The sequence below is a fragment of the Pseudophryne corroboree genome, chromosome 8 (assembly GCF_028390025.1).
Source record: "Pseudophryne corroboree isolate aPseCor3 chromosome 8, aPseCor3.hap2, whole genome shotgun sequence".
Taxonomy (NCBI): domain Eukaryota; kingdom Metazoa; phylum Chordata; class Amphibia; order Anura; family Myobatrachidae; genus Pseudophryne; species Pseudophryne corroboree.
Window position 1 is genome coordinate 83903611 of NC_086451.1, and position 26580 is coordinate 83930190.

General features: G+C 48.7%; 1 protein-coding gene across 1 annotated transcript in view; it reads right to left on the bottom strand.

The window, feature by feature from the left end:
- Window positions 1–26321, bottom strand: part of MED27 (mediator complex subunit 27) — a 499272-nt gene extending 472951 nt beyond the window's left edge. The window contains exon 1 of the mRNA XM_063935570.1: window positions 25992–26321. Within this exon, the coding sequence (XP_063791640.1) occupies window positions 25992–26194 (203 nt within the window). The 5' untranslated portion in view covers window positions 26195–26321. The remainder of the gene's footprint in view (window positions 1–25991) is intronic.
- Between the last annotated feature and the right edge of the window lie 259 nt (window positions 26322–26580).

Below are 26580 nucleotides of genomic sequence, written 5' to 3' on the forward strand. Positions count from 1 at the left end.
AATGAACACTTTAGACTGGGCAGCTGGACAGTATTTGACATCCTGTCTCTGATGCCAATAATATTGCTGTAATGATACATTCTACTTTACAAATATTATTTTAATGTGTTTTAGAACATATCAGTTAATACTGTAAAGGAGGGTACAAACGTTGCGATTTTTGCTTAATTTCTAAGCAGTCTGACTAGATTGCTTAGAATTTAATCATGGATCTCACCGTGTGTATGCCCCATAGCGTTAGTGATGCGTGGCCCCGTGCGTCGCTATCGCTGGCTCAGATCTTGACTGCATGCATTGAGCCTTGCAGTCTAGTAAGGATCAGGCGAGCACACTTTGTGTCAAGATCTGGGGTACTGAGACATCGGTTTCTACCTGTCAGATGCCTCCTGAGGTTGGCTCAGCGAGCCAGGGCCGGGTTTTAACTATGGTTATGGTTACTGCCTACAGCACTGGTATCAGCGGCCTCCCCAGTAAATGTACTTACGGTGGTGCGGCGCTCTCAGCCCCGTCGCGGCCTTCATTGCCGTGCCTGTGGTCCTCTGCTGGATGCGCGTCCTCGGTGTGCCCCGGCCGCAACTTCCATCCCTGTGGCCGCTGTGCGCGTGGAGTTCGGCTGCTGCGGCCTCCGCCGCCATTGTTGTTTGTACACATGCTTCACAGTACTTCGTTCCCCCTTCTGTTTCTGTCAACGGGCGCAGCCATCTTGGACTTTGACACATGCTACCCATTCACCTATCCTCAGTGCTGCTGGAGCCGTTTCATAATTGCCAGACCAATGCCTGCTATGCAGCAGGTATAAATATCCTGTCCCAGCACCCAGAAGATTGTCAGTGCTTCCTTCCATTGTCTATCCAGTGAGTACAGTGTGCAGTTCACTGTGGACTTCTCCTGCATTTCAGCCTGACTCCCTGGTGGTTTCCTCCTGCGGTGTTGTTCCAGCTCTCCAGTGTTTAAGCCCTGTGGTGCAGCCTGTCATCTTGTTCCGGCACCCAGTGCTAACAAAAGGGTTATGCTCCGGCTTTCAAGCAGCCACTCTCCAGTTACCCTCTGTGTTCCTACGAACGCCAGCTTCTTCTACAGTATTCCTGCAAACCCCAGCTTCTTCTACAGTTTTCCTGCGAACCCCAGCTTCTTCTACAGTTTTCCTGCGAACCCCAGCTTCTTCTACAGTTTTCCTGCAAACCCCAGCTTCTTCTACAGTTTTTCTGCGAACCCCAGCTTCTTCTACAGTTTTCCTGCGAACCCCAGCTTCGCCCACAGTTCTCCTGCGAACCCCAGCTCCGCCTACAGTTTATCTACGAACCCCAGCTTCATTTATAATTTACCTGAGCACCCCAGTATTATTTACAGTTCACCTGCTATTCTCAGCTTCACGTTATACCTCACCTGGGTTCCCAAGCGTTATACTGAATTTTCATGCTCATTCCAGATTACTGGTCCTAACCAGCTGTATTATACTCACCCGTGACTTTTATTTGTTTCATTGCACCTTATATGACTTTTCATTTAATAAACACCCTCAAAGATATCTTCAGTTGTCGTGGTCACGCCTTCGGGCACTTACTGCTAACGCAGTCTAACGCATGTCTAGGAGTCCACTCACTCCTCCTAAATTCCGGTACCTGTCAGCCCCTATAACTGAGGCTTCCAGTTACCTTCACCAGCCCTCAGTTGTGACAGTAAGCACTGACCTAATGGATCCGGTCGGAGACCAAGTCCAAGGGATCAGGCCCATGCAAGAACTGGCAGCCCGTCTCGAACATCAGGAGGCTGCACAGGGCCTTGCTGTCCGATGTCTCCAGGACCTCTCCTCCCGACTGGATGAAATTCAAGCTACCCTCCGTGGGTCAGGGGCAACCAGTATGTAGACAGTAGTAGCTGCGGTGGTATCCCCACCCACCATACCCATTTCTCCTCCACATCTCCACTTGCCGACACCTGCCAAATATGATGGATCCCCAAAAGCCTGCAGGGGTTTCCTAAACCAGTGCGAGATCCACTTTGAGTTGCAGCCCAGCAGATTTCCTACAGACCGCACTAAAGTGGCGTACATCATCTCCCTACTCAGTGGTTCCGCCCTTGACTGGGCATCACCCCTATGGGAAAAATCTGATACCCTGCTGTCATCCTACTATGACTTCGTGGCAACATTCAGACTAATTTTTGATGAGCCAGGTCGAGTGTCGTCAGCTTCTTCTGAGATCCTTCGGCTGCGTCAGGGGACAAGAACTGTCGGCCAGTATTTAGTACAATTCCAGACGTTGGCATCTGAAGTCACCTGGAATGAGGAAGCCCTCTATGCAGCGTTCTGGCAAGGCTTGTCTGAACGTATTAAAGATGAGCTCACCACTAGAGACTTACCCTCGAAACTGAATGAGCTCATATCGCTCTGCACTAAAGTTGACCTACAGTTCCGCGAAAGGGCTATGGAGCGAGGCAGATCAACAGTTCATAAGACTCCTTCGGCTCCTCCTCCTCGTCAGCCGTCTCCGTCTAAAGACGAACCTATGCAGATAAGTCATTCACGATTGTCTCCAGCAGAGCGCAGAAGACGCTTGTCCAACCGCCTGTGCCTATACTGTGCTGCACCTTCCCACCTCATTAACGCCTGTCCCGAGCGTCCGGGAAACTCCAAATCCTAACCCGCCAAGGAGAGGGTCGGCTAGGAGTAATGTATGCCTCTCCGCCTTCAAGCGACTGCAACCTCTCAGTTTCTCTTCAAGTGGCTCAGCGTACCAAGAATCTTATTGCCTTATTGGATTCTGGAGCAGCCGGAAAATAAGATTTTACTCACCGGTAAATCTATTTCTCGTAGTCCGTAGTGGATGCTGGGGACTCCGTAAGGACCATGGGGAATAGACGGCTCCGCAGGAGACTGGGCACATCTAAAGAAAGCTTTAGGACTATCTGGTGTGCACTGGCTCCTCCCCCTATGACCCTCCTCCAAACCTCAGTTAGGACACTGTGCCCGGAAGAGCTGACACAATAAGGAAGGATTTTGAATCCCGGGTAAGACTCATACCAGCCACACCAATCACACCGTATAACTCGTGATAGGAACCCCGGTTAACAGTATGATAACAATGGAACCTCTGAATAGATGGTTCGCAATAACAACCCGATTTGTGCAACAATAACTATTTACAAGTATTGCAGACAATCCGCACTTGGGATGGGCGCCCAGCATCCACTACGGACTACGAGAAATAGATTTACCGGTGAGTAAAATCTTATTTTCTCCGACGTCCTAGTGGATGCTGGGGACTCCGTAAGGACCATGGGGATTATACCAAAGCTCCCAAACGGGCGGGAGAGTGCGGATGACTCTGCAGCACCGAATGAGAGAACTCCAGGTCCTCCTCAGCCAGGGTATCAAATTTATAAAATTTTGCAAACGTGTTTGCCCCTGACCAAGTAGCAGCTCGGCCAAGTTGTAAAGCCGAGACCCCTCGGGCAGCCGCCCAAGATGAGCCCACCTTCCTTGTGGAATGGGCTTTTAGAGATTTAGGCTGCGGTAGTCCCACCGCAGAATGCGCAAGCTGAATAGTGCTACAAATCCAGCGCGCTATAGTCTGCTTAGAAGCAGGAGCACCCAGCTTGTTGGGTGCATCTAGGATAAACAGCTAGTCAGTTTTCCTGACTCCAGCCCTCCTGGAAATATAATTTTTCAGGGCCCTGACTACGTCCAGTAACTTGGAATCCTCCAGGTCCCTAGTAGCCGCAGGCACCATAATAGGTTGGTACAAGTGAAAACCTGATACCACCTTCGGGAGAAAGTGAGGACGAGTCCTCAACTCTGCCCTATCCATATGGAAAGTCAGGTAAGGGCTTTTTTATGACAAAGCCGCCAATTCTGACACATGCCTGGCCGAAGCCAGAGCCAACACATGACCACTTTTCATGTGAGATATTTCAAATCCACGGTTTTAAGTGGCTCAAACCAATGTGATTCCAGGAACTCCAAAACCACATTGAGATCCCAAGGAGCCACTGGGGCACAAAGAAGGGGCTGAATATGCAGCACTCCCTTACAACGTCTGAACTTCAGGCTGACATCCTTCCTGGCTTTGATGAGGATAAGAATGACTTCCTCCGGAATGCCTTTTACACTCAGGATCCGGTGTTCAACCGCCATGCCGTCAATGCAGCCGCGGTAAGTCTTTGAACAGACAGGGCCCCTGCTGCAGCAGATCCTGTCTGAGTGACAGAGGCCATGGGTCCTCTGAGATCATCTCCTGAAGTTCCAGGTACCAAGTCCTTCTTGGCCAATCCGGAACAATGAGTATAGTTCTTACTCCTCTTTTTCTTATTATCCTCAGTACCTTGGGTATGAGAGGGAGAGGAGGGAACACATAAACCGACTGGTACACCCGCGGTGTCACTAGAGCGTCCACAGCGATCGCCTGAGGTTCTCTTGACCTGGCGCAATATCTTTTTTATTGAGGCGGGACGCCATCATGTCCACCTGTGGTCTTTCCCAACGGTTTACCAGCATTTGGAAGACTTCTGGATGAAGTCCCTATTCTCCCGGGTGGAGTCTGCTGCGGAAGTCTGCTTCCCAGTTGTCTACTCCCGGAATGAACACTGCTGCCAGTGCTACCACATGATTTTCCGCCCAACGGGGATTCCCTGTGGCTTCTGCCATCGCCCTCCTGCTTCTTGTGCCGCCCTGCCTGTTTACATGGGCGAGCGCCGTGATGTTGTCTGATTGGATCAGTACGGCTGGTGAAGCAGGGGCCTTGTTTTGCTTAGGGCCTTGTAAATGGCTCTTTTATGTTAAGTGAAAAACTCCTGTTTGGACATAGTCCTTGGAATTTTATTCCCTGTGTGACTGCACCCCAGCCCCGAAGGCTGGCATCCGTGGTCACCAGGACCCAGTCCTGTATTCCGAATCTGCGGCCCTCTAGTAGGTGAGCCCTCTGCAGCCACCACCGCAGCGACACCCTGGTTCTTGCCGACCGGGTTATCCGCTGCTGTATCTGGAGATGGGACCCGGACCATTTGTCCAACAGGTCCCACTGGAAAATCCTTGCGTGGAACTTTCCGAATGGAATTGCTTCGTACGAAGCTACCATTTTTCCCAGGACTCGTGTGCATTGATGTACCGACACCTGTCCCGGTCTTAGGAGGTTTCTGACTAGAGACGACAACTCCTCGGCTTTTTCCATTGGAAGAAACACTTTCTTCTGGTCTGTTTCCAGAATCATTCCCAGGAACAGAAGACGTGTCGTCGGAACCAGCTGTGACTTTGGAATTGAGAATCCAGTCCTGCTGTTGCAGCACTTCCCGAGAAAGTGCTACCCCCTTACCAGCTGTTCCTTGGACCTCGCCTTTATCAGGAGATCGTCCAAGTACGGGATAATTAAAACTCCCTTCTTGCGAAGGAGTATCATAATTTCGGTCATTACCCATGGTAAAGACCCTCGGTGCCGTGGATAATCCAAACGGCAGCGTCTGGAACTGATAGTGACAGTCCTGTACCACAATCTTGAGGTACTCCTGGTGAGGAGGGTAAATGGGGACATGCAGGTAAGTATCCTTGATGTCCAGAGAGACCCTGTAATCCCCCTCGTCCAGGATCGCAATAATCGCCCTAAGCGATTCCATCTTGAACTTGAATCTTTTGTTATATGTGTTCAAGGATTTTAAAGTTAAGATGGGTCTCACCGAACCGTCCGGTTTCGGTACCACAAACATTGTGGAAAAGTAACCCTTTTCCTGTTGAAGGAGGGGTACCTTGATAATCACTTGCTGTGAATACAGTTTTTTGATAGCCACCAACACTGCCTCCCTGGCAGAGGGAGTTGCCGGTAAGGCAGATTTTAGGAAACGGCGGGGTGGAGACGTCTCGAATTCCAGCCTGTACCTCTGAGATACTGTTTGAAGAACCCAGGGATCCACCTGTGAGAGAGCCCACTGTGCGCTGAAAATTTCTGAGACGGGCCCCCACCGTACCCGGGTCCGTCTGAGCAGCCCCAGCGTCATGCTGTGGACTTACCGGACGCAGGGGAGGACTTCTGCTCCCGGGAACTAGCTGTGTGCTGCAGCTTTTTCCCTCTACCTTTTCCTCTTGGCAGAAAAGATGAGCCTCTAGCCCTCTACTTTTCTGGGGCCGAAGGGACTGTACCTGATAATACAGTGCTTACTTTTGCTGTGGGGTAGCTTGTGGCAAAAGTTTTGATTTCCCAGCCGTAGCTGTGGAAACGAGGTCTGAAAGACCATCCCCAAACAGTTCCACCCCCTTCTAGGGCAAACTTCCATGTGCCGTTTTGAACCGGCATCGCCCGACCATTGCCGAGTCCATAACCCCCATCTGGCGGCAATGGTTTTACATTGCGCTTATTAGTGATGCCAGTCGGCAAATATCCCTCTGTGCATCACGCATGTATAAGACAGCGTCTTTTATATGCTCTATTTTCAGCAAAATATCGTCCCTATCTATAGTATAAATATTATCCGACAGGGAATCTGACCACGCAGCTGCCGCACTGCACATCCATGCCGAGGCAATAGCAGGTCTCAATATAATGCCCGTGTGTGTGTATATAGCTTTAAGAGTAGTTTTCTGCTTTCTATCAGCAGGTCCTTCAGGGCGGCCGTATCCGTGACGGTAGTGCCACCTTTTTTAATAAGCGTGTAACCGCTTTATCTACCCTAGGGGTTATTTCCCAACGTGACTTATCCTCTGGCGGAAAAGGGTACGCTGCTTAGAAATTATCAATTTCTTATCGGGGGAAGTCCACGCTTCCTCACACACCTCATATCAATTCCTCAGATGCAGGAAAACTACTGGTAGTTTTCTGTCACCAAACATAATACCCTTTTTTGTGGTATCTGGGGTATTATCAGAAATGTGTAATACATTTTTCATTGCCTCAATCATGTAACGGGTGGCCCTATTGGAAGGTACACTAGTCTCATCGTCGTCGACACTGGAGTCGGTATCCGTGTCAACATCTGTGTCTGCCATCTGAGGTAGCGGGCGTTTTAGAGCCCCTGATGACATGTGAGACGCTTGGACAGGCACAAGCTGAGCAGCCGGCTGTCCTATGTCGTCAAACCTTTTATGTAAGGAGTTGACACTGTCACGTAATTCCTTCCATAAGTCCATCCACACCGGTGTCGACCCCGCAGGGGGTGACATCCCATTCACAGGCATTTGCTCCGCCTCCACATCATTATCCTCATCATACATGTCGACACAGCAGTACCGACACACAGCACACACACAGGGAATGCTCTGACAGAGGACAGGACCCCACAAAGCCCTTTGGGGAGACAGAGGGAGAGTATGCCAGCACACACCAGAGCGCTATATATCACAGGGATATCACCTATAGAGAGTGTTTTCCCTTATAGCTGCATAATATATATATATACTGCGCCTAATTTGTGCCCCCCCTCTCTTTTTAACCCTTTTCTGTAGTGCAGGACTGCAGGGGAGAGCCAGGGAGCGATCCCTCCAGCAGAGCTGTGAGGGAAAATGGCGCCAGTGTGCTGAGGGAGATGGCTCCGCCCCTTTTTCGGCGGGCTTTCTCCCGCTATTGTAAAAGTTCTGGCAGGGGTTAATAAACACCTATATAGCCCCTGGGGCTATATATGGTGTCAGTTCGCCAGCCAAGGTGTTAATATTGCTGCTCAGGGCGCCCCCCCAGCGCCCTGCACCCATCAGTGACCGCAGTATGTGGTGTGCATGAGGAGCAATGGCGCACAGCAGCAGTGCTGTGCGCTACCTTGGAGAAGACAGAAGTCTTCAGCCGCCGATTTTCCGGACCACCTTCTTGCTTCTGGCTCTGTAAGGGGGACGGCGGCGCGGCTCCGGGAACGGACGACGAGGTCGGGTCCTGTGTTCGATCCCTCTGGAGCTAATGGTGTCCAGTAGCCTAAGAAGCCCAAGCTACCACCACTTAGGTAGGTTCGCTTCTTCTCCCCTTAGTCCCTCCGTGCAGTGAGCCTGTTGCCAGCAGGTCTCACTGAAAATAAAAAACCTAAACTACACTTTCTTTCTAGGTGCTCAGGAGAGCCCCTAGTGTGCATCCAGCTCAGCCGGGCACAGAAATCTAACTGAGGCTTGGAGGAGGGTCATAGGGGGAGGAGCCAGTGCACACCAGATAGTCCTAAAGCTTTCTTTAGATGTGCCCAGTCTCCTGCGGAGCAGTCTATTCCCCATGGTCCTTACGGAGTCCCCAGCATCCACTAGGACGTCAGAGAAACTTTATTACTGAAAGGTTCGTTAAGCAGTGGTCTCTACCCACTGAGAGACTTTTATCTCCAATTTCTTTAACTGCCGTGGACGGCAGTAGGATTCCTGATGCAGTGATTACCTCCAAGACCCTACCTATCCGTCTGAAGGTAGGGGTCTTGCACACCGAGTTGATATCCTTCCTGGTAATCCCAAGGACCACTCATCCTGTGGTTCTAGGCCTCCCATGGCTTCGTCTGCATAATCCCCAAGTCGATTGGAAGATGACCCATATCCTGGCATGTCTACAGAAAGTGCTTCCAGTTTGCAAGTCCTCCTCTAAGTCTCCTGATGTTCCACCTTCTCCAAATCAGGATTTCACGGATGTATTCAGCAAGTCTTCAGCCGATATTCTGCCTCCTCATAGAGAATGGGATTGTCCTATCGATCTCATTCCAGGGAAAATTCCTCCTCGTGGACGCACGTATCCATTGTCGTTGCCTGAAACCCACTCCATGGAGGAGGATATCAGGGAAAATCTGGCTAAAGGATTCATCCGGCCTTCGTCTTCTCCAGCTGGTGCAGGCTTCTTCTTCTTCGTGAAGAAGAAAGATGGTGGCTTGCGGCCTTGTATTGACTACCGGGGTCTGAATGACATTACAGTGAAAAATCGATACCCTCTACCGCTTATCACAGAACTGTTTGACTGCGTCAGTGGAGCCACTGTCTTCACAAAGTTAGATCTAAGGGGTGCTTATAATCTCATCCGTATCCGAAAGGGTGACAAGTGGAAGACCGCTTTCAACACCCGTGACGGACATTACGAGTACCTCGTCATGCCTTTCGGACTCAGCAATGCTCCAGCGGTATTCCAACACTTCGTGAATTAAATCTTTAGAGACATCCTTTATCTTCACGTTGTGGTTTATCTCGATGATATCCTTATCTTCGCGAATGATTTGGAGGAACATCGGTTCTGGGTGAAAGGGGTCTTATCCCGTCTCCGTACCAATCACCAATATTGCAAACTGGAAAAGTGCATCTTTGAAGTTAAATCCATCCCGTTCCTGCGGTATATTGTATCCGGTTCCGGTCTGGAGATGGACCCCGAGAAACTTCAAGCGATCCAAGATTGGCCGATTCCTGTAAACCTCAAGGGCATCCAAAGGTTCCTAGGGTTTGCCAATTACTACAGGAAATTTATTTGAGACTTTTCCACCATCGTAGCGCCTATTATGGCTCTTACCAAAAAGGGTGCCAATCCTTCCAAATGGCCAGAAGAAGCTACCCAAGCTTTTCATTTGTTAAAACAAAGATTCATCACTGCTCCGGTTTTGAAACAGCCAGATACCAGCTCACCCTTCATCCTTAAGGTGGACGCCTCTTCTGTTGGAGTGGGCGCAGTACTGTCTCAAAGAGCCAACGATGGTCATCTACATCCCTATGGCTTCTTCTCATGAAAGTTCTCTCCTGCAGAGCGTAACTACGCCATCGGCGATCAAGAACTTTTGGCGATCAAGCTCAAGAGTGGAGGTACCTGTTGGAGGGTGCTTCTCATCCCATCACCATTATGACGGATCACAAGAACCTCCTGTATCTAAAAGGCGCTCAATGTCTTAACCCTTGCCAAGCCAGGTGGGCACTTTTCTTTTCCAGATTTGATTTCAAGTTGCAGTTTAGTCCAGGGTCACAAAATCGTAAGGCCGATGCCCTTTCCCGCTCCTGGGAGCAAGAAAATGAGTCCGAGTCTACTGACAAGCATTACATCATTGATCCAGTGGCGCTCTCCGCAGTGAGGATGGACTCTATGCCCCCGCCAGGGAAAAAGTTTTGTGAAGACGGCTCTCAGAAGGAAGCTCTTGCATTGGGCACATTCCTCTCGCTTTGCCGGGCACACGGGCATATGCAAGACCTTAGAATTTGTTTCCAGATCATACTGGTGGCCGACCCTAAAGAAGGACATTACTGAATTTGTGGCCTCCTGCCCAAAATGTGCACAACACAAGGTACCCCGCCAGTCACCCGCTGGGCAACTGGTCCCCTTGTCTGTTCCTCATCGTCCGTGGACTCATCTCTCGATGGATTTCGTCACGGATCTTCCTATGTGTGATAAATTCAATACCATCTGGGTGGTAGTTGACCAGTTCACCAAGATGGCTCATTTCATCCCTATCACTGGTCTTCCGTCAGCTCCCAAGTTGGCACAAGTCTTTATTCAAGAGATCTCCAGATTACATGGTCTCCCTGAGGAAATAATTTCTGATAGAGGTGTTCAGTTTGTGGCCAAGTTCTGGCGAAGCCTTTGTAAAGCGCTCCAAGTCAAGCTGAAATTCTCTACAGCCTATCATCCTCAAACCAATGGGCAAACTGAGAGGGTGAATCAAGACTTGGAGGTCTTCCTCCATCTCTATGTATCCTCTTCCCAGGATGATTGGGTTCAACTTCTCCCGTGGGCCGAATTTTGTCATAACAATCAGTACCATTCTTCATCTTCCTCCACGCCATTCTTCACCAATTATGGCTTTCATCCAAAAGTTCCTGAGTTCCAGCCGCTTCCAGCAACCTCAGAGCCTGCAGCTGCCATCACGATTCGACAGTTTTCAAATAACTGGAAGAATGTTCGTGAATCCCTGTTAAAAGCATCCTCCAGGTACAAGAGATTTGCAGATAAGAAGCGTAGGGCAATTCCTGCCCTTAAAGTTGGTGACCGTGTTTGGCTATCCACGAAGAATCTACGACTGAGGGTCTCGAGTATGAAATTCGCCCCCCCGCTATATCGGTCCTCTCTTGATTGAGCAAGTTGTCAACCCAGTGGCTTACAAACTCCAACTACCTCCGTTCCTGAAAGTCCCTAAGACGTTCCATGTTTCTCTCCTCAAACCAGTGATTTTGAATCGTTTTCATTCCGTGTTACCCTCTGCTCCCAAGGTCCATACTCAACGGGGTGTTGAGTACGAGGTCGCCCAGATACTGGATTCTCGTATCAGATATGGTCATCTCCAGTATCTGATAGATTGGAAGGGCTATGGTCCTGAAGAACGTTCCTGGACGAATGCCTCTGACGTTTATGCTCCTAAGTTGGTCCAGAAATTCCACTCCAGATTTCCACGAAAACCCAAGAAGTGTCCTGGGTCCACTCCTAAAGGGGGGGTGCTGTCATGATCCGGGTACTGAACATCGGTTTCTACCTGTCAGATGCCTCCTGAGGTTGGCTTAGCGAGCCAGGGCTGGACTTTAACTATGGTTATGGTTACTGCCTACAGCACTGGTATCAGCGGCCTCCCCAGTAAATTTACTCACGGTGGTGCGGCGCTCTCAGCCCCGTCGCCGCCTTCATTGCCGTGCCTGTGGTCCTCTGCTGGATGCGCGTCCTCGGTGTGCCCCGGCCGCAACTTCCATCCCTGTGGCCGCTGTGCGCGTGGAGTTCGGCTGCTGCGGCCTCCGCCGCCATTGTTGGTTGTACACATGCTTCCCAGTACTTCGTTCCCCTTCTGTTTCTGTCAATGGGCGCAGCCATCTTGGACTTTGACACATGCTACCCATTCACCTATCCTCAGTGCTGCTGGAGCCATTTCATAATTGCCAGACCAATCCCTGCTATGCAGCAGGTATAAATATCCTGTCCCAGCACCCAGAAGATTGTCAGTGCTTCCATTGTCTATCCAGTGAGTACAGTGTGCAGTTCACTGTGGACTTCTCATGCGTTTCAGCCTGACTCCCTGGTGGTTTCCTCCTGCGGTGTTGTTCCAGCTCTCCAGTGTTTAAGCCCTGTGGTGTAGCCTGTCATCTTGTTCCCGCACCTAGTGCTAACAAAAGGGTTATGCTCCGGCTTTCCAGCAGCCACTCTCCAGTTACCCTCTGTGTTCCTACGAACCCCAGCTTCTTCAACAGTTTTCCTGCGAACCCCAGCTTCATTTATAATTTACTGCTACTGTCTAACGCATGTCTAGGAGTCCACTCACTCCTCCTAAATTCCGGTACCCGTCAGCCACTATAAGTGAGGCTTCCAGTTACCTTCACCAGCCCTCAGTTGTGACACATTGCAGAGGGGTGTATAGCCCACATCGGGTTTAGCACACATTGCACTGAGCCCGAATCGGTACGTGTGTACCCCCCTTAATCTCGCCGTTATTTCTCACCAAGTGATAAATTAGTGTCAAGCAAAAGGTCAATACTTGGGTAACCATAGAAATTCACTTTTCATTTTGATTACAGTAAACGCAACGCTACAAAGTAAATGTATCATTCATGCTGGAGCTTGATGAAGAGGTATACATTTAATTTTGCTGTTTGCCGGGATCCCAGCGATCAGGATACAGACGCCAGAATTCCGACAGCAAGCAATGCCGCCATGACAACCATAGAGTGGGAAGAGAACCCGCATAGCGAGCCACCAGGCACACAGAGGCAAGCCCGCAAGGGGGCTCTTTGCACTTACCCCGCTGCCGGTATACTGGTGGGCGGGATGCCGCTGTCAGTATACTGAGGGCCGGCATTCCGGCCGTCGGTAAATCATACTGAATCCGATGAGGACAATATGGAGGTTTAGCCCAGTGTAATGGCCTACACCAGCAAAATCAGTTAGTCATTGTTCGGGGCACGGAAATCGAAGACTTAAATCTTGTCAAGCACAGAAAGGTGTAGTTACAATTAAGGCTTATTTCGCATTCATATCCTATGAAAAAGAAAGTACATCCTGTGACCGAGAACCTGTCACTCAGTATAAACTCGTGGCACATTCACCACTATTTTAAACGGACATACCGGCGCTAAGCACCATGCACTGTAAATTACTAAATGGGGGGAATTCAAATGTTTGAAAAGTCGGCTGGGTGTCTGGTTTTTCCTGTCTATTAGATAGGAAAAAACAAACAGACACCCAACCGACTTTTAAAACAACTGAATATCCCCCAATGTATGTTAAATACTGAGTTTTAACATATTATATATAGTTCTCCATGTACAGTTGTAGAATTGAATGTTTAAAATGTATTTATATCTAAGATGTGTTTAAATGTATTTTTAAGGAAAAATGCACTTATTATATATGACTGTACTTAATAAGGAATCACTATTTTCTGTGTCTAATAGATGGGATGCTAAATCGTTATTTCCTAGCAGGAGGTCTGGTGAATGATGAGACCTTCTGATGTCAATCAGTGCACAACATGTAGTGTGCTTGGATTGTGGGTTCCTATGGGAAAGGCGTTAATAAAGGGTAGCTTCTGTGTTTCTCCATATAAATGGCGGTATTCAATTGTTTGGCGCACCGATCTCCCGTCTGAAGTGACGGGAGATCGAAGTGCGTAATTCAATTGTTTCTTATTTTCGCGCTGATCGAGCCCATAAATGTCTGCTTTACGCGGATAAACCTGACCAAAAAGCTGGGCGCGATTACGAAAAAAGTGCCATTTGGGTACCGAAAAAGGGGTTACTTTTTACGCAGTTGAAATGCCGGCGCTGGCAGCCATCGTGCTCAAATGGAGCTACAATTGAATAGCTCTGTTGGGCGCAATCTAGTGGCTGCTGGCGGACAAAACATTTGAATTCCTCCCAAAGTGTCAATCACTGATTTCCTGTAAATCAGTTATACAGACATGAAGGAAATGAGGAAAACCATTTGTTAATTTAGAAAGTCAAATGTCAACATTATTGCTGCATAAACTATATACATGCTTTCTATCTGTGTGATCAAAAGAGGAATGTAAATAACAGTTCCTGGTGAAGTGAGCTGTACTGTGTCTTTTGACTATATATAAAGGGCCTGTGAGCTTTGTATATAAACATTTTCTGTGACTGAAAGATCTGCTATAACCATCTTGTATGCTACCCTCTGAGCAATGCTTGCAAGGAGGAAGGGTCTTCTTTAAGGCTATTTGAGCAAATAAACATCTTTGCCTTCAAGACGACAAATGCCTTCATCTTGCGACCAATAGGAATGTGACAAACGCAGTCCTGTTATCCGCCTGTCCTGGTATGAGCCCAGTGTCTCCATGCTCCACATTCTGCCAGCTACCAATGCAGGGGCCTCAACACCAACCAGGAGGTGTGGTAACAGCGCGTCTACACACAGACAGCAGCAAGCGGTATTCAGGTGCTGGTGGTAGGAGCCTGAGCAGCATGTGGTTCCAGGTGCCACGTTGTAGGAGCCTGGTGGTGGCAGCGACATACCCACCCACTGCGCAGTGGGTGGAGTCATAAACAGGCGGTTACTGACAGTGGGAGGGAATCCCTTACTGGCCAGGACCCAAGTGACACGAACCCAATCTGTGATCACCTAGCAAGGACGCGTCTGGTCACACATCCCACTTTTAAGTTTTTACTCATTGGGACATAATGGTGATGCCCACACCAAGTCCTAAAATTTTATCGATTATATCAATAGAGACAGTCATTTCAGATAGGTACTAATTACTGCACGTCGTTACTTGATCATCACTGGGTGCTGCCATCGCTGTCTGAAAGCAGAAACTTTTAGCTGTTCGGCCTCAATGATAAACACAACTTCAGTAACAATGGCCCGATTCAGATGTGGTTAGCGTGCGCAAAGCTGCCAAATCCTTGGAAGCAGCAGCTATGCGGATATGGTAATGCAGCAGGAGGCATCTGGTATAACTAGATGCCGCATCAGATCACCTGCAACACTAATGGCTGGCTATGTGACTGTCAAAGTCGAAAAATATCATGCTTCACATTGCCATATATTAACCCCATGCACATGCCCGCTGCTCGTGCATATAGTCTGCCGTACGTGCACATGTCCGCAAATTGCGTACGCTCGCTCCGGCGAGTACGCGCGGTATATGCGTATTTACGGTAGAGTTTATGAGCTTGTAGCGGGCGACTCGTTTATAGTATATTTAACCCACATAGTGTGTTTTGTAGGTAATAATCCCTTTAATAATGTCTGCAAGTATGTTTAGTGTAAATGGTTCAGGGACCTGGGAATTCCTCTTTTCACGATACAAAGGGTCTGACACAGGTTGAACAGTGGTGTCTGGTACCTAACTGAAGAGTATTTTATTAGAAACAATCCGGTGTTGGTTAGGAAGAGATTAATCGCTCCTGCGTATAGTTATGTCTATAAGAAGTTTATGGACATTTACTGTATTTGCAGTTCATTATCCATGCGGCGGGAATCCTGTGGATACCTCCCACCTGAGCAGTTTGAAATAGTCACAGCCCACCTGTTCAAATCCACCTATGACCTTTTGTTATAATGCAGAGAGACATTCCTGTGTCCAATGAACAATAAGATTGTAGGGCCCTTTGTAGTGTACTGTATGTTGTGTATATAAGGCAGCCAGCCTGGGCCAGCTCACTCACTTCTCTCCACAAGGTTTTCATCATTGACTAACTGAGAGCTGGTTTCCAGGACTGCGCTAGCGATCATTCCCACGTGTGTAAGTTTCTCTGTGACCATCTTTGTTCTCCGCCTGTGTTAGCCATTTATTTTTTCTCTTTGTATGTTATTGTTTGCGATTATGCCGCTATTGTATATTTATGTATAGTTATTCTGTTTAGGTATTAATGTTAGTTTTGTAGTGTATAAACTGTAACTGTTTTCCCCTTTTTACATACTAAAATCATCTAGATAAAGGTTTTGGAACCTTACAAGGTATTGTGTGTTTATCATTACATTGCTAAGGGTATACTGAGCGTCTCAGTCGCTCAAGCAGCTTTTATATTAACAAGGTTAAGAAGCGTTATATCATTAAAGTATTTTAGTGGTAAGGTTTACAGTATAAGCTTAGCCTTTCAGTGTGTTGCATACAAGGTTTACTGTGTGTCATCCTGTGAGCGTCTGCGCCGCTCGTGCTCCTCTCGTGGGCACAGCGTCCGCTACGCTAGTAGCGTAGCATTACGGTAGTCGGCCGCCTATAGCGTGCTCGATACCAAGCGTAAGCCGTGAGCGAACGTGCCGCTCGTGCGTCTCGACCACGGCCTACCTTCTGCTACGCTAAGTGCGTACCATTACGGCACCTCGTGCGCCTATTGCGTATGTTTTCTTTAATTAGGAAATAGCTTGTGTTATAAGATAAATAATTAGCTTTATCATGACCCATGGGGTCACTCAACCTGGCTGGCGCAGTTCCTACAAGAGGGCCAGGAAACCTTTGTCTTCCGACAGATCCTGCACTCGGCACTCTCCCCAAAACAGAAAGTGCAAGTAACCCACATACTCCAGCATGTCTGCAAATTAAATTCTGAAAGCTAAAAGAATGAAAGGTTTTACAATGGCCAAGTCAAAGCTAAATGTGAGTACTGTGTGTCAGTCTGTCACAGGTTTGAAACCCAGATGACAAAGTTAAGACCACAACCTAAATGAGATTCTGTGTAGGAACAGTAGGAGAGCAGTGCATAAAAGGCATATGGCTGATCTGTTGGCACAGTGGTTAACATTGCTGCATCACAGGGCAGAGATCATGGGTTCAGTTAAAGGAGAATTAACTGTATGATGTTTGTCTGTTTTCTCTGTGTTTGTCATTTTCCACCAGGTGCTATGGGTTCCTCCCATAGATGTTAAACCAGCACTTCGCAAACTCGATCCTCAAGTAACACTAAAGGGGCCTACACACTGAATTATGATCGATCATCGTCCAAAATGATTTGCATTGCAAAGCAACGGAGAACCAACGATGAAAGACTGCGGGGCCGCGCATCGTTCATCGTTGGTGCATACACGCTGAGCGATATGAATGATTTCTCGTTCATTACTGAACAAGATCATTCATATCGCCCGCACACATCGGCAAGTATGTAGGGTGCGTTAGACACATTTCAGATATCAGATCCGGGAAATTGCCGGGTCTAGCACGACGCCAAATTACCAGGTCCGAGTTCCATGACCCTGGTCAGTAGAAGGGTCGCAGATCCGGGACATAGGGGTATATTTACTAAGCCTTGGACGGAGATAAAGTGGACGGAGTTAAAGTCCCAGTCAACTGGCTCCTAACTGACATTTTTCAAACACAGCCTGTGACATGGCAGTTAGAAACTGATTAGCTGGGATTTTATCTCTGTCCGCGGCTTAGTAAATAGACCCATCAGTCCTGGGTCATTTGCATTCAGACATATACGAAAATCCTGGGTTCATGCGAGTTCATGTGCATAAACCCGGATATTTAGGCATGTCTGAAAGGAGTCTAAGGAGCAAATGCAATTGTGTGCAGGATTTTGCCTGCAGAAATTTTTTGGGTGGGGACTGACACTATCTCACACACGACACGTGCGGAAGAGGAAGAGCAGCATGTTGGGGAAGAGGAGGGCATCGCTGCAGTAGGTAAGTAATTATGGACTAATTAAGCTAATTGAAAACTTCCAACTGTTTAGTCATTGGGGAGGGTGGGAGGTGTCCATGGGTTTCTGGGGTAAGTCCCTACAATTTTTCCTTAAAGTAACAGTTTAGGGAAAAATTTGACTACTTCTATATAAATCACCGCGGATCATTTTCTCTTCTTCAATTGAATAGGAAAAACCCTGCAACGCTGGGTTTTTCTATATTTCACCCCCAACTGAATATGCAACTAAAGATATCCATGCTTAAGCATAAGTGCGTTAATTAGTAATGCAGTCACGTATTAGTCCACCATCTGGATATCCTTAAAACCTGGTCTGTTAGCGTGTCTTGAGAAGCGAGTTAAGGTAAGACCAAGCACCTCATTCAGGTCAGGTTGGATGTGCAAAGTATCTATATTCAGTACTTTGCGCAGGACCCATTCTGCATGTGCGCGAATGCGTCCTGTGACAGAATGCAGGGACCGCATCAGCGATTGACAGTCTGATGCCGTTTTAGGGAGGGGAGGGGGCGGTGACGGCCTCAGTTTATGAAAACTGAGACATGCTGCCTCCATTTAGAGGGAGGGAAGAGGCCACGGATCTCCATCATTGCACAGGAATTTCCTGGCCTCTGCGATGGGTGGGTGTGCGAGAAACTATGTGTCTGCCATGGCTAATGGGCGTCTATCGGAGTAACAATTGAATAGCTCCAATAGACACCCATTTCTTCAGACAGCCAGCAGGTGGCGTGCGCCACAATTGAATCGACTCCCATAAACCTAAAACCTAATAGGCCCTACACACATGCCGATTTTTTTGAAAGATATGAACGATCTCGTTCATAAATGAACGAAAACTCGTTCATATCTTTCAGTGTGGAGGCTCCAGCGATGAACGATGCGCGGCCCCGTGCTCGTTCATCGCTGGTCCCCCGTCGGCTGTGCATGCAGACCAATATGGACGATCTCGTTCATATTTGCCTGCACTTCAATGGAGCCGCGTGACGGGGGGAGTGAAGAAACTTCACTCCCCCAGTCACTGCCCCCCCGCCGCCGGGTCGCTCGTCGGCCGTATCCGCCGTCAGGCAGCTCGGCGGCGGATCGGCATGTCTGTAGGGCCCATAACTCGCTTTGGGCCCATCCCAACAGTCCTCCTAATATTCACTGCAGTCCACGTCGTAATCTGTAATGTGATTTGCAGCGCTGGAAGACAATAACAACTAGCAGTGGCAGAAAGTTGTGACCATCACGCAGAAAGACGGGATGCAGTCACCATTCACAGTGTCGACAGTTATGTTGACATTCTCAGAATTTTGGCAGGTGAAACGACAACAATGTCTGCCGCCAGGAGCAGGTAGGTTAGTCTAACATGTCGACATTTCATCACTGTATGATAAATGTCAACACTGATATTATGACCACGCTGACATTCGCATATAGCTATATGATAGATAGATATCTATATACAGTATCTATATAATATCCAACCCCCAAGTAAATGTTCTGCAGCTGATCAAACACTGTGGCTGTAGGGCCCAGTGACGTGCGGTGGGGTGAGGCAGAGCCTTTCCTGTCATACTAACGTTTGTGCCAGAGTTTTTACTGTATAAAGTATATGAAAAATACAAAGAATATGGTAGAAAATAAGAATTTACTTACCGATAATTCGATTTCTCGGAGTCCGTAGTGGATGCTGGGGTTCCTGAAAGGACCATGGGGAATAGCGGCTCCGCAGGAGACAGGGCACAAAAGTAAAGCTTTCCGATCAGGTGGTGTGCACTGGCTCCTCCCCCTATGACCCTCCTCCAAGCCAGTTAGGTACTGTGCCCGGACGAGCGTACACAATAAGGGAGGAATTTTGAATCCCGGGTAAGACTCATACCAGCCACACCAATCACACCGTACAACTTGTGATCAAAACCAGTTAACAGTATGATAACAGAGGAGCCTCTGAAAGATGGCTTCCTAACAATAACCCGAATTAGTTAACAATAACTATGTACAATTATTGCAGATAATCCGCACTTGGGATGGGCGCCCAGCATCCACTACGGACTCCGAGAAATAGAATTATCGGTAAGTAAATTCTTATTTTCTCTATCGTCCTAGTGGATGCTGGGGTTCCTGAAAGGACCATGGGGATTATACCAAAGCTCCCAAACGGGCGGGAGAGTGCGGATGACTCTGCAGCACCGAATGAGAGAACTCCAGGTCCTCCTTAGCCAGAGTATCAAATTTGTAAAATTTTACAAACGTGTTCTCCCCTGACCACGTAGCTGCTCGGCAAAGTTGTAATGCCGAGACCCCTCGGGCAGCCGCCCAAGATGAGCCCACCTTCCTTGTGGAGTGGGCCTTTACAGATTTAGGCTGTGGCAGGCCTGCCACAGAATGTGCAAGTTGGATTGTGCTACAGATCCAACGAGCAATCGTCTGCTTAGACGCAGGAGCACCCATCTTGTTGGGTGCATACAATATAAACAACGAGTCAGATTTTCTGACTCCAGCTGTCCTTGCAATATATATTTTTAATGCTCTGACAACGTCCAGTAACTTGGAGTCCTCCAAGTCACTTGTAGCCGCAGGCACTACAATAGGCTGGTTCAGATGAAATGCTGACACCACCTTAGGGAGAAAATGCGGACGAGTCCGCAGTTCTGCCCTGTCCGAATGGAAAATCAGATATGGGCTTTTGTAAGATAAAGCTGCCAGTTCTGACACTCTCCTGGCCGAAGCCAGGGCTAGTAACATGGTCACTTTCCATGTGAGATATTTTAAATCCACCTTTTTTAGTGGTTCAAACCAATGAGATTTTAGAAATTCCAAAACCACATTGAGATCCCACGGTGCCACTGGAGGCACCACAGGAGGCTGTATATGCAGCACTCCCTTAACAAAAGTCTGGACTTCAGGAACTGAAGCCAATTCTTTTTGAAAGAAAATCGACAGGGCCGAAATTTGAACCTTAATAGATCCCAATTTGAGACCCATAGACAATCCTGATTGCAGGAAATGTAGGAATCGACCCAGTTGAAATTCCTCCGTCGGAGCACTCCGATCCTCGCACCACGCAACATATCTTCGCCAAATGCGGTGATAGTGTTGCACGGTTACTTCCTTCCTTGCTTTAATCAAAGTAGGAATGACTTCTTCCGGCATGCCTTTTTCCTTTAGGATCCGGCGTTCAACCGCCATGCCGTCAAACGCAGCCGCGGTAAGTCTTGAAACAGACAGGGACCCTGCTGAAGCAAGTCCCTCCTTAGAGGTAGAGGCCACGGATCTTCCGTGATCATCTCTTGAAGTTCCGGGTACCAAGTCCTTCTTGGCCAATCCAGAACCACTAGTATCGTTCTTACGCCTCTTTGCCGTATAATTCTCAATACTTTTGGTATGAGAGGCAGAGGAGGAAACACATACACCGACTGGTACACCCAAGGCGTTACCAGCACGTCCACAGCTATTGCCTGCGGATCTCTTGACCTGGCGCAATACCTGTCCAGTTTTTTGTTGAGGCGAGACGCCATCATGTCCACCATTGGTCTTTCCCAACGGGTTACCAGCATGTGGAAGACTTCCGGATGAAGTCCCCACTCTCCCGGGTGAAGGTCGTGTCTGCTGAGGAAGTCTGCTTCCCAGTTGTCCACTCCCGGGATGAACACTGCTGACAGTGCTATCACATGATTCTCTGCCCAGCGAAGAATCCTTGCAGCTTCTGCCATTGCACTCCTGCTTCTTGTGCCGCCCTGTCTGTTCACATGGGCGACTGCCGTGATGTTGTCCGACTGGATCAACACCGGTTTTCCTTGAAGCAGAGGTTCTGCCTGGCTTAGAGCATTGTAGATTGCTCTTAGTTCCAGAATGTTTATGTGAAGAGACGTTTCCAGGCTCGTCCACACTCCCTGGAAGTTTCTTCCTTGTGTGACTGCTCCCCAGCCTCTCAGGCTGGCGTCCGTGGTCACCAGGATCCAATCCTGTATGCCGAATCTGCGGCCCTCCAATAGATGAGCACTCTGCAACCACCACAGAAGAGATACCCTTGTCCTTGGAGACAGGGTTATCCGCTGGTGCATCTGAAGATGCGACCCTGACCATTTGTCTAACAGATCCCTCTGGAAAATTCGTGCATGGAATCTGCCGAATGGAATTGCTTCGTAAGAAGCCACCATTTTTCCCAGGACTCTTGTGCATTGATGTACAGACACCTTTCCTGGTTTTAGGAGGTTCCTGACAAGCTCGGACAACTCCTTGGCTTTTTCCTCCGGGAGAAAAACCTTTTTCTGAACCGTGTCCAGAATCATCCCTAGGAACAGCAGACGAGTTGTCGGCATTAACTGGGATTTTGGAATATTCAGAATCCAGCCGTGCTGTTTTAGCACTTCTTGAGACAGTGCTAATCCCCTCTCTAGCTGTTCTCTGGACCTTGCCCTTATTAGGAGATCGTCCAAGTATGGGATAATTAATACGCCTTTTCTTCGAAGAAGAATCATCATCTCGGCCATTACCTTTGTAAAGACCCGAGGTGCCGTGGACAATCCGAACGGCAGCGTCTGAAACTGATAGTGACAGTTTTGTACAACGAACCTGAGGTACCCCTGGTGTGAGGGGTAAATTGGAACGTGGAGGTACGCATCCTTGATGTCCAAGGACACCATAAAGTCCCCTTCTTCCAGGTTCGCTATCACTGCTCTGAGTGACTCCATTTTGAACTTGAACTTCTTTATGTACAGGTTCAAGGACTTCAGATTTAGAATAGGTCTTACCGAGCCGTCCGGCTTCGGTACCACAAATAGAGTGGAATAATACCCCTTTCCCTGTTGTAGAAGAGGTACCTTGACTATCACCTGCTGAGAGTACAGCTTGTGAATGGCTTCCAAAACCGTCTCCCTTTCGGAGGGGGACGTTGGTAAAGCAGACTTCAGGAAACGGCGAGGCGGATCTGTCTCTAGTTCCAACCTGTACCCCTGAGATATTATCTGCAGGATCCAGGGATCTACCTGCGAGTGAGCCCACTGCGCGCTGAAATGCTTGAGACGACCGCCCACCGCCCCCGAGTCCGCTTGAGAAGCCCCAGCGTCATGCTGAGGCTTTTGTAGAAGCGGGGGAGGGCTTCTGTTCCTGGGAAGGAGCTGCCTGTTGGTGTCTCTTCCCCCTTCCTCTGCCTCGTGGCAGATATGAATATCCCTTTGCTCTCTTGTTTTTAAAGGAACGAAAGGACTGCGGTTGAAAAGTCGGTGTCTTTTTCTGTTGGGGAGTAGCTTGAGGTAAAAAGGTGGATTTCCCGGCTGTAGCCGTGGCCACCAAATCTGATAGACCGACTCCAAATAACTCCTCCCCTTTATACGGCAAAACTTCCATATGCCGTTTTGAGTCCGCATCGCCTGACCACTGTCGCGTCCATAAACTTCTTCTGGCCGAAATGGACATAGCACTTACCCGTGATGCCAGTGTGCAGATATCCCTCTGTGCATCACGCATATAAAGAAATGCATCCTTTATTTGCTCTAAAGACAGTAAAACATTGTCCCTATCCAGGGTATCAATATTTTCAATCAGGGACTCTGACCAAACTACTCCAGCACTGCACATCCAGGCTGACGCTATAGCTGGTCGTAGTATAACACCTGTATGTGTGTATATACTTTTTTGGATATTTTCCATCCTCCTATCTGTTGGATCTTTAAGTGCGGCCGTCTCAGGAGAGGGTAACGCCACTTGTTTAGATAAGCGTGTGAGCGCCTTATCCACCCTAGGAGGTGTTTCCCAGCGCGCCCTAACCTCTGACGGGAAAGGGTATAAAGCTAATAACTTCTTTGAAATTAGCATCTTTTTATCGGGGGCAACCCACGCTTCATCACATACATCATTTAGTTCTTCTGATTCAGGAAAAACTATAGGTAGTTTTTTCACACCCCACATAATACCCTGTTTAGTGGTACCAGTAGTATCAGCTAAATGTAACGCCTCCTTCATTGCCAAAATCATATAACGTGTGGCCCTACTGGAAAATACGGTTGATTCGTCACCGTCGCCACTGGAATCAGTGCCTGTGTCTGGGTCTGTGTCGACCGACTGAGGCAAAGGGCGTTTTACAGCCCCTGACGGTGTTTGAGGCGCCTGGACAGGCACTAACTGATTGTCCGGCCGTCTCATGTCGACAAACGACTGCTTTAGCGTGTTGACACTATCCCGTAATTCCATAAATAAAGGCATTCATTCTGGTGTCGACCCCCTAGGAGGTGACATCCCCATATTTGGCAATTGCTCCGCCTCCACACCAATATCGTCCTCATACATGTCGACACACACGTACCGACACACAGCAGACACACAGGGAATGCTCTTAACGAAGACAGGACCCCACTAGTCCTTTGGGGAGACAGAGGGAGAGTTTGCCAGCACACACCAAAAGCGCTATATATGACAGGGATAGCCTTATAATAAGTGCTCCCTGTATAGCTGCTTTTATAATATAATTTTTGCCACTATTTTGCCCCCCCCTCTCTTGTTTTACCCTGTTTCTGTAGTGCAGTGCAGGGGAGAGACCTGGGAGCCGTCCTGACCAGCGGAGCTGTGTAAGGAAAATGGCGCTGTGTGCTGAGGAGATAGGCCCCGCCCCTTTTCCGGCGGGCTCGTCTCCCGCTCTTTAGTGTATTCTGGCAGGGGTTAAATAGCTCCATATAGCCCCGGAGGCTATATGTGAGGTATTTTTTAGCCAAATAGGTTTTCATTTGCCTCCCAGGGCGCTCCCCTCCCAGCGCCCTGCACCCTCAGTGACTGCCGTGTGAAGTGTGCTGAGAGGAAAATGGCGCACAGCTGCAGTACTGTGCGCTACCTTTAGAAGACTGAGGAGTCTTCTGCCGCCGATTCTGGACCTCTTCATGTTTCAGCATCTGCAAGGGGGCCGGCGGCGAGGCTCCGGTGACCATCCAGGCTGTACCTGTGATCGTCCCTCTGGAGCTGATGTCCAGTAGCCAAGAAGCCAATCCATCCTGCACGCAGGTGAGTTCACTTCTTCTCCCCTAAGTCCCTCGTTGCAGTGATCCTGTTGCCAGCAGGACTCACTGTAAAATAAAAAACCTAAGCTAAACTTTCTCTAAGCAGCTCTTTAGGAGAGCCACCTAGATTGCACCCTTCTCGGCCGGGCACAAAAATCTAACTGGCTTGGAGGAGGGTCATGGGGGAGGAGCCAGTGCACACCACCTGATCGGAAAGCTTTACTTTTGTGCCCTGTCTCCTGCGGAGCCGCTATTCCCCATGGTCCTTTCAGGAACCCCAGCATCCACTAGGACGATAGAGAAATATCTTCTTTGCATTATTCTAATCATTTTTATAGCCAAAACTCCGGAGTGAAAAGTCTATAGCAGGTGAGGCAGTGCCTCACCTGCTTATCTTTTCCGCACATCTCTGATCAAAACTCACCAAATTTCCAGGAATTTATACTGCTGTACCGTATAATGCCCAGATGTACGCTTTGGCTCATATATTGTGTGTAAATCTGGCTCTGGTGCTAGCCAGTGCCTCCTGAGCCATTTAGCTCACCGCACGTCCCTGGACTAGGGCCATACATCGCTCTTTATCCCAAGTTTGTAAGACATGTTTGTGTGGTTGTAAACAGCAGTCACTAGCTCACTATGGGGTAAGTGTATGAAGCAGTGATAAGAGCGGACAAGTGAGCTAGCATTGAAGTAACATTTATAATTTGCATACTATAAAATTATACATAGCAACTGATTGGTTGCCATGGGCAACTTCTCCACTCATCACTGATATACATTTACCCATATGTATTAGATACACAAGGATCACCACAACCCACAGTACTATCTTTAACACTGTCCGCATTTATCCTCTAACAAAACAAAGGGGGGGGGGGGGGGGGTAATCAATGAGTAACCCCATCCCTACACCAGGAGCTGTACTTCACACATATTACAAACTAACGCCGTTGATAAACATAGTCCTAACACTGCATGCTGAGACACATAGTTCAACACCGGCGCACATATGGTTCCTTGTGCTGACAGGGCATTCTGGGACTTCTAGTTCAACAAGAGATCTGCTTCAGCTCCCCTACTCTTGTGGGATAATAAATCCTGACAGGACATGCTGGGAATTGTAGTTCAACAGCCGCACACCTGCAGCTCTCCAGCTGCTCTGAAACAAATACTGATGGACATAATGGTAGGCTTACCATACTATCTTTTAAACCAGGACACTAATGAATGACACAGGTTCTCTGGCTGGCTGACGTCAAGGCTGCATTTCACCTGGTTTTAATCAGCCACAGAACCTGTGTAATTCATGTGAGCCCGGTTTAAAGGGATAGTATGGTAAGCCTGCATAATGGGACTTGTAGTTCAACATGCCGTGACACCTATGGCTCCCCAGCTCTTGTAGAACAACAAGTCCTGATAGGGCATGCTGGGACTGATAGTTCCACAGTTCCCCATTTGAAACCACAGATGCCATTGATGTATACAGCAGCATCCCCCCCTATACCATACAGACACATGCTATGAGGCGTGCACCCCTACTTGAGGTCCTGGTTGACTGAGTGCAGGTTGTCCTGGAAGTCGCTGACGAAGGCCCGCTCCCGGACCTCCTGGCTCTCCTTGTTCCGCATACCATCCTTCAGGCAGTCGAAGACCCGTGTGACGCTGGAGCGCAGCGCCTGGATGGAGTGAATAGCCTGGGAGAAGGCTTCCAGGTTCACCCCGACATTCAGCGAATCCGCCATCCTGCACCTCAGAAGCTTCTCCTGCTGTTGCTACTCCTGTCCCCGACTGATGGCGTCGCCGCCGCGCAGGGGATGCCGGGACTTGTAGTCCCAGCTGAGACTCCTGTCAGGACTCCGTTTGCGCCCGCACTTTACAGCAGAGATTAAGCTGTAGGCTACTAGACAAGGCAGTTGGGTTATGAGAGATCCTCCGTGCCATGGTGCTGTGTCCCCGCTCCCTTTACAGAGCTGGCTGGGCCCCTGCTCCTCTCACAGCGGTGCTGGGCCCCTATTATTCACCTAACAGCGCTGTGCCCCTGCTCCTCTCTCAGCGCCAGACCCCTGTTCCCACTCACAGCGCTTGCTGGGCCCATATTAGTCCCCTCACAGTGCTTGATGGGCCCCTG